This window comes from Oryctolagus cuniculus, chromosome 18 (assembly GCF_964237555.1).
Source record: "Oryctolagus cuniculus chromosome 18, mOryCun1.1, whole genome shotgun sequence".
Classification (NCBI taxonomy): Eukaryota; Metazoa; Chordata; class Mammalia; order Lagomorpha; family Leporidae; genus Oryctolagus; species Oryctolagus cuniculus.
In genome coordinates this window covers 2987873-2996759 of record NC_091449.1, presented here as the reverse complement: position 1 = coordinate 2996759, position 8887 = coordinate 2987873, and the positions used below count along the sequence as shown (strand labels likewise).

General features: G+C 55.4%; 1 protein-coding gene across 1 annotated transcript in view; it reads left to right on the top strand.

Annotated features, from left to right (window-relative positions):
* The first annotated feature begins 2019 nt into the window (after nt 1–2019).
* The window catches only part of NLRP5 (NLR family pyrin domain containing 5), a 44632-nt gene continuing 37764 nt past the window's right edge, over nt 2020–8887 (top strand). The window contains exons 1-2 of the mRNA XM_070063470.1: nt 2020–2076; nt 2825–2972. Of these exons, the coding sequence (XP_069919571.1) occupies nt 2020–2076; nt 2825–2972 (205 nt within the window). The remainder of the gene's footprint in view (nt 2077–2824; nt 2973–8887) is intronic.

Here is an 8887-nt window from a genome sequence, read left to right as displayed (position 1 = left end):
ATCAGCGCTGTGCGCCAGCCACAGCATGCCGGCTGTGGCAGCCATTGGAGGGTGAACCAACGGCAAAGGAAGACCTTTCTCTCTGTCTCTCTCTCTCACTGTCCACTCTGCCTATCCAAAAAAATAAAAAATAAAATATATATATATTTTTTTTAATTTGAGAGGCAGAGATATAAAGTTTATATTTACTGATTTATTACCCAAGTGCCCACAACAATCAGAGCTGGGCTGGGGCTCAAGCAGGAGACCGAGAACCCAGGTGTCCTGTGCGAATGTCAGTGACCCAGCTACGTGAGTCATTACGGCTGCTGCCCAGGGTCTGCCCTAGCAGGAAGCTGGGATCAGGAGTGGGGCCAGGGCTGGATCCCAGCCGCTCTGAAAGGGCTGTGGGTGTCCCGATGCCAGCGCCACCTGCTGGCCATTCTCAAAGTAGTCAGGACAGTTTTGGGAATTCAGTCTTTTTTCCCCTTTAAAAAAACATTCTCTTTATACACAGTGGAGTGATCAGCTGTTGTCCTTGTTGGTGTCTCCACTCCCCGAGGGAATGTGTGTGTGTGATTTATTTTTCTGGAAAACAGGGGCATTAATATCACAAGCGAGGGATTCCTGACAGTGATCGTAGCGTGGGGAAAGAAGGGTACGTTGTCTCCTACGTGGCGTGACTTACTGAGGCAATGTTCGTAACTGCACACCGGATGTATGGCACCCACACGGTCTGTACACTCCACGCTGACCTCCACAGATAAGGGAGCAGGATGCTAGGTTTGGAGCACAGCCAGCCGGCTCCCAGCCCCAGACAGTCCCACCCAGTCACGATGGTGTGGCCCAGGCATCAGTTTCCCAGGCGACTCTGGCCTCAGCGAGGTTTGAGAGCAGTCATAGTGGAAGTGGGAGATCTGTTGTGGAACTGAGCTTCCTGGTAGCGATCAGGATGAGGGGCCGGGTGGGTGTCGCTGCCACAGTGGGCGGCATGGCGAGGGCTGCTGCTCGCAGACGGTGGCCTTGCTCGGGCTGAAGCGGGCTGGCATTCACCAAAACCAAAAAAGGAAGGTGGAGAATCCTGGTGTTAGGGCTGCAGCATTGCAGAAACCAACTCTAAACACAGCACCATCCACAGCCAGCTCTCAACCCAGAGCCCTCTGGTGGGAGGGGAGGCTGCACCTCGCCTGGAGTGGGAGTCGTGCAAAGCACAGGTTGTGTGCACGCTGGTGAGGTCTGCACCTCCCTCCCCTTGAGTAACAGCGCCCGGAACTGAAGACCTGAGTCATTCGGAGGTGTGCACGAGCTGCTGTGGACACCAGACAGAAAGCACGCCCAAGCCATCACGCGTGAGGCACTCACAGAGACCGGGGGATGCTCATCGCACCGGGGGCCACGTGGGTTCCGTTCCTCGCGTCCCTGAGTGTGTGAGGGATGGAAGCACCTCGCAGCTGCCAGGAGCCCCGTGTCGGCTTCCTGTGCTGCGGGACGAACCCCGAGATGGAAGGAAGGGGCACGTGGGAGCCCCTGATGTGCCTTCCTCCAGCAGTCACAGCTCAGCAGAGCTAACCGGGCCAGGCGGGATGCAGCCTGGAGACTTCAGGGTCGCAGGAAGGGGACGCCCACTCTGTCCCTCCTCAGTTTCCCAGGTGGACCCTGACGACCCACCGAGCTGCAGGTCCCCTGCGTGTGTCTCTGGTGGGGCAGGGAAGGGCTGGCGGAGTGAGGGCGCAGACGCCCTCCCCCAGACTGATCTCAAGCAGCACAAAGGAACTTCCTGGGCTGATGGAAGGGCCCCGTGTCTCTGGGGATGGGGTAATGTGGGTGTCTGCATTTATCGAAACTCGCCAGCCCCGGGCTCAGACACTGCACTGTGTGCTAGCCTCACCTCGTGAAAGCAATGACTGAAGGGGTAGGAGTGTGTGTGTGGGCACCCACATCCCATACTGGAGCGCTGGTTGGAACCCCAGCTACTCTGTTTCTGCTCCAGCTTCCTGCACCTGGGAAGCAGCAGATGATGGCCCACAGTCCCTGACACCCATGTCGGGGGCCCAGATGGGGCTCCTGGCTCCTGGCTTCAGCCTCGTCCAGTACCCGGTACTGCAGTCATCTGGGGAATCAGTGGATAGAAGATTCTCTCCCCAACCCTTTTAAATAAATCAATAAATCCCTAAAGTAAAAAAAAATAAGTATTGAGCTCAGTTTTGGTTAATTAGATTAATTATGCCACATGGTATACATATAAGACCCCCATTGTATCCCACAAATGTGTGCAGTTATAATTTCCTGTTTACAATAAAGTATTTTTATGAGCATTCTTTTTTTAAATATTTATGTATTTGAAAGTCAGAGTTACACAGAGAGAGGTAGAGACAGACAGAGAGTCTTCCATCCGTTGGTTCACTCCCCAGTTGGCCACAATGGCCGGAGCTGCGCCGATCTGAAGCCAGGGGCTTCCTCTGGGTCTCCCACGTGGGTGCAGGGGCCCAAGCATGTGGGCCATCTTCCACTGCTTTCCCAGGCCATACAGAGAGCTGGATTGAAATGGAGCAGCTGGGTCTTGAACTAGCGCTCATATGGGATGCCGGCGCTTCAGGCCAGGGCGTTAACCCACTGCGCCACAGCGCCGGCCCCACAATAGAAGTATTTCTAAAGACACTGAGTGCGGCTCCCAGCTGTGTGCAATGAGGGCGGGCAGTGCAGGCTGCAGTGGTCGCTCTGAGACAATCAGGAATAGCTGGGCAAGCCTGGGACTCCCCAGCACAGGTGCGGGCAGGCGCAGAGTACGTGTGGGCACAGGTGCAGGGAGCGTCGGCCCCACTCCCGCTCTGGCCTGGCTGCTCAGAGCCTGCTGCAGCCAATGAGGAGGAGGCCTCTGGCCGGAGAGTCCTCAAAGGCCACGGCCGCGTGGGCGTGGGGTGGACGCCGCCTTATTTCCGCGATCGCCATTGCCCCTGGCGTGCGGTCCACCATGGCGGAGGAGAGGCAAGTGGGTGAGTGCTTCTCCTGCCTGGTGCCTTTCTCCCTCTCCTTCTCTGTGACGGATGGAACCCACTTCTCCCCCTACAGCTGTGCCAGTCAGGGCTCAGGGTCCCAGGAATCCCTCGACAGGGCTAAGTCTCATTTCTCCAGGTTGCTGGCAAGTTCCTGGGGTTCTCGGGAGAGCCCCTCACCCTTTCCAGGCTTCGGGTCTGAAGGAGACGGTGGGGTAGGGGCTCTGTGCTTCCAATGCCATGGTCAGTTCAAGTCCGCCCACACTTGGTGGCTGTTGGTGGAGCCGATGCAGCCTTACGTGACTGGCTGTTACTAGAACGCCAGAACGAACGGGGCGGGGGGTGAGCCCCAGGTGGGTCCGTGGTTTGCCCCAGGGGGAGCAGGCAGTGCGCTGGGTTCTGGTGGCCTTCAAGCCCTCTGGTCTTAGTGGTGCCTTTGGAGTCAAGAAGGCGTAACAGGGGTGTTAGAGAGCGCCGTGGCAAGTCCATCCTCAGCGACCCCTCAACAGCCAGCCTCGCCTTAGAGTCCCCAGCCATGGCCTGCTGGGGCTGGACCTCCCAGCTCCCTCTCACCCCCACCCCATGCTACAGCGACAAAGGGAAGCGTCCCCTGAGCCGCGGTCCCTCCCGCCCACCTGTCCTTGGCGTTTGACTGACGGGGTGTGATGAGCTGGAAACGGGGGAGCTTCACAACCTGGTGTGCTTTTCCCTGAGGCGCAGGGCAGCTGGTTCGGCCTTACAGGACCTCAGCTGTGGGCTTAGGGAGACCAGAAACGCTCCAGGTCTGTGGTACGCTGCAGGCCCTAAGGCGGGGGGAGACTGCGCCTGCGGCTCTGCTCCTTGCAGTCTTTGCACGTCTGCACTCTAACCATAGGAGCTGGCCCGCGCTCTCAGCCTGAGGATGGCTCCGTTACCTGGGCGCGTGCTGCTTCAGTTCCCGCCTGGGTCCTCGGACGCCCCTGGGGACTGAGGTGCAGCCGGGCACGTGTGAGTCAAGTCGGGTGTGACCGGGAGTGCTGGGATTCTTGACGTAACTTTCCCGGCCCACCTCAGTCCTTTAACCCGACACTTGAGAGAGCTTGTTTCTCATCGTCGGTCTCTGTGTATCTGAGGTTTTCATGTTAAGTTAGAAGTGGAATGGGAAACTAGGAAGTCTTAATTACTCTCTGGCTAGGATGTCACCGTGTTAGTTTATTTATAGAAAGGCTGAGATTGAGGGAGAGTTAGCTCCCATGTGCTGATTGGCTCCCTAAAGCTAGGAGCCAGGAACTCCATCTGGTTGGTCGCACGTGTGGCCAGGACCTTACTCCTGGAGCCATCGCCTGCTGCCACTCCAGGTGCCCGTTAGCAGGAGGTCAGAATGGAGCACAGAGCCAGGACTCGCACCCAGGCACGCACCCCAAGCAGCGTCTTCGCCACTGTGCCAAACGCCTGGCCCAGGACTTTACCTTCTTTGTGTATCTTTCCTCTTACCGCTTGCATGGTCGGTGTTTTCCCTATACACGTGGGGGTGTGTAGAGAAACCCTCTTGTCTTGCTGTGGCTCTGTTCTGAGTGGGGGGCACGCAAACAGCAGTGTTCCGTGAACAGCGCTCCTCCGTGGCCTTGGCTGGCTTTCGGAGGTGGGTAAGGTGGGAGCCCAGGTGTTCTTGGTGAAATGCATGCGCTCTAAGATGGCCGTTTAAAGGGAGGGGTGACCTTGGGCATTCGCTGGAGAAAGCAAACGGTGAGGAGACTGGGATGTGCTCTACGGCAACTCCCTTCCCACAGCTGCTGCTCATCCAGAGGTCTGCACGCCCGTGGGGCTGATGCCCCTCTGTGTGCTGATTGCTGAGCGTGTTTAAGGTTGCAGCTTATCCACCTGGTGCTGATCAGCTCCTGAAGCTGGCTCTTTTAAACAAGGCTGTGCCCAGCAATTCTCGCATTTTTTTTAAAGATTTGAGAGGAGAATTGGAGAGAGAGATCCTCCACCCGCTGGTTCACTCCCCAAATGGCCACAATGGCCAGAGCTGGGCTAATCTGAAGCCAGGAGCTTCATCTGGGTCTCCCAAGTGGGTGCAGGGGCCAGAGCACTTGGGTCATCTTCCACTGCTTTCCCAGGCCATTAGCAGAGAGCTGGATAGAAAGTGGAGCAGCCGGGACTCGAACTGGCACCCACATGGGATGCTGGTGCCACAGGCAGAAGCTTAACCTGCTAGCCACAGTGCTGTCCTCCAATTCTCACATTTGAAATGGGTGGATGGTGGGTGAGCCTTTGGCACAGCACCTAAGACACTGGTTGGGATGCCTGCTTCCATACTGGGCTGTGGGGGTCCCAGTCCTTGTCTGGCTTCTGATCCCAGCTTCCTGTTAAAGCACGCCCCGGGAGGCAAAGGTGATGGCTCAAGTGGTCAGGGTCCCTGCCACTGACCTGAGAGACTCAGGTTGAGGTCCCAGCCATGGTCAGCTAGTGGGAGTCACTTTCCCTCATCAGGCAGAGTGTGGGCACTGCAGCTGCAGGCGTCTGGGGAGTGACCAGCAGATCCGCTGTCCCCCTCTACCCCAGCAAAATAAAAACTTTAAAGGAGTGGGTCTGACTAACTTGCCCTCCGAGAGGATGGCACCTATCCGTACCTCCACTAATGCAGGTAATGAGGCCGTGTGTGGTCAGCATTATCGACATGGCCAGTTCATGTGGAATGTGGCGCATCACAGGGACTCCCGTTTACTGCCTTGGGATCATTAATAACATTGGCCCCAGCCGGCACCGCGGCTCACTAGGCTAATCCTCCGCCTAGCGGCGCCGGCACACCGGGTTCTAGTCCCGGTCGGGGCGCCGGATTCTGTCCCGGTTGCCCCTCTTCCAGGCCAGCTCTCTGCTGTGGCCAGGGAGTGCAGTGGAGGATGGCCCAGGTGCTTGGGCCCTGCACCCCATGGGAGACCAGGAGAAGCACCTGGCTCCTGGCTCCTGCCATGGGATCAGCGCGGTGCGCTGGCCGCAGCGCGCCGGCCGTGGCGGCCATTGGAGGGTGAACCAACGGCAAAGGAAGACCTTTCTCTGTCTCTCTCTCTCTCTCACTGTCCACTCTGCCTGTCAAAAAAAAAAAAAATTGGTCCCAAGTTCACTTGAAGGCCATAGACAGTCCAACTGCTCAGATCCTTCGTTCATGCTAGTAAGTTGAGTTGGGCTCACTTTGGACTGAAAGAGCTCCAGGTAGTATTTTGTCGGATTTTAGATGTTGTGTTTATTTGCACCATTTATTCAGAGAAGATTTTGAAGGCTGCTCAGTAGGGAGGGGAACGGGTTGGCTTTGTCACCTTTGGCTCACTTCTGTTAGGAGACAGTGCGTTCCACTTGTAGATTAATTAGAAGTTGGGTAAATAGGAATTCATGAACATGAATGTTTGCAAGCCTAGAGCATTTTTTGCCTTCAGCCTGGGAAGTGGCCTTCTCCCGTGGATGTCAGTCTGGCTTAGACATCAGCAAAGTCAACACAGCCTTCTAGAATTTTCTTGCCTACCTGGGGCTTTTTACAGAGCATTAATGAGCTTCCAGTCCCAGTACACAGACATCAGCAGAACTCAGATAACAGCTGCTCACTTTAAGGTGACCTTAAGTTTTAAAAATGAAATCTTCTGTCTTAACACGTTGGTTTTTATCAGGAGATTTTTATTTGACAGAGTTACAGACAGAATGAGACAAAGGTCTTCCGTTGGTTCACTCCCCAAATGGCCGCCACAGCCGGTGCTGCGCCGATCCCAAGCCAGGAGCCAGGTGCTTCCTCCTGGTCTCCCATGCGGGTGCAGGGCCCAAGCACTTGGAACATCCTCCACTGCCTTCCCGGGCCACAGCAGAGAGCTGGCCTGGAAGAGGGGCAACCGGGACAGAATCCGGTGCCCATATGGGATGCCTGCGCCACAGGCAGAGGATTAACCAAGTGAGCCATGGCACTGGCCTCTCTCATTTAAAAAAAAAAAAACTTTCAAAGCATACCTTTCTAAGGTGAACACTTGTATAATTTCACCTGCTGTCTGACTGGCTATTAGTACCAACATGGAACTTTAGCAACCCAGTTAACGACTTCATGTGTTCTGTAACACTTAAGTAGCTTTGTGCGTGTCAACTTCTGCGTCTCCCACTTTGACACCTTTGTCAGACTGTTTGCTACTAAGTACAATGTAAATACAGGCAGTAGTGGGGAGGACACAGCAGGGCTTTGGGCACAGAGTGCAAAACCCAAGGGAAATCCTGAAAGCGGACAAGGAACCTGCTTATCTCCGGGTGGCGCTGGCGGACCACGGCTTAGCAATCAATCCCACCCAGCGAGGCGTCCATGGGGCACAGCTGCCCTGGGTCATCCAGAGTCTACAAACGCGGCCCCTCCGAGCCGGGTCTGGGCCTGGTGACCCGGTCCAGGGAGTGCGCTGGCCGCACTCTGCTGCTGTCGGGCGAGCGGGCGGTTCTGTCCATGCCTTGGGGCATCCAAGGAGGCCAGGTTTCCTGCTCTGCCTTATTTCCAGGTAAACCGGCGTGCCCCTGCTCCCCACACCCACGTCATCGCTCGTTTTCCCTGTGGTGGGACTGTGGCCGGTCCCCCTTCCTCGGTGGTGTCTCCCTGCTCACCTCGAGGTATGTCCCATCTACTGGTTCACTCCCCAAACAGCCACGGTAGCCAGGGCTGGGCCAGGCTGAAGCCAGGAGCCTAGAACTCCGTCTGGGTCTCCCACATGGGTGCAGGGGCCCAAGCACGCGGGCCATCCTCTGCTCCCCACAGGCGTGTTAGCAGGGAGCTGGATCAGAAGCGGAGCAGCCAGGACTTGAACTAGAGCCCCACTGTGGGATGCTGGCCTTAACCCGCCGTCTGGCAACACCGGCCCAGGGCCCATCTATTTACATGGTAGAGAATTTCTGCTGGCAAATTGGAGTCCATCTGCCTACACAGAGGAGCCTTGCCTTCAAGGGGCACGATACTGATAAAAATTAACCAAGTCAACAGGTGCTACAGACATTTTGGACTTGAGGGCATTTTTAATCTTGTGTTTGTTCTCTTTGGAGCAACTGATGTGTCTATTCCAGATTGGAGGGAAAACAACTTGTTACTGTAGCTGCCTTAGTCGATACAGAAAGCAACACTCATAGAAATAGGAATATTTTCCCTAGAGTACTGAGAAGTCGTCTATTTTGGTTAATTAGAAGCTGTAGACTGGATTAGATCTTTTTTTTATTTTTTTTAACAGGCAGAGTGCACAGTGAGAGACAGAGAGAAAGGTCTTCCTTTGCCGTTGGTTCACCCTCCAATGGCCGCCACGGCTGGCGCGCTGTGGCTGGCACACCGCGCTGATCCGATGGCAGGAGCCAGGAGCCAGGTGCTTCTCCTGGTCTCCCATGCGGGTGCAGGGCCCAAGCACCTGGGCCATCCTCCACTGCACTCCCTGGCCACAGCAGAGGGCTGGCCTGGAAGAGGAGCAACCGGGACAGAATCCGGCGCCCCGACCGGGACTAGAACCTGGTGTGCCGGCGCCGCAAGGCGGAGGATTAGCCTAGTGAGCCACGGCGCCGGCCTGGATTAGATCTTAAATCTCCATGTCCTGAATTTTAGGTGGTCTAGGGTTGTGAGAAGATAGATACCTCACCTCACCTGCACATCCACAAGTTTAAATCCGAAGCCAATTTTTGTGACAATAACTGTGTTTACGGAGTACAGGTTGCTATTTTGATATGCATATATTGTAGAAAGAACATACCCATCGCCGTACCTATTTTCTATGGTGAGACATTTAAAGTCTCATTTAGCAACATTGACATATATATTAACTACCCTCACGGTGCTGTGCTGTAGATCTCTCAAACACTCCTCTTAAACCTGTACATAGTTTAAAAAAATGCAAGTTGATTTTCAATATTTAGTCTCTTTAACCAGCACTCGCTCTCGGGAG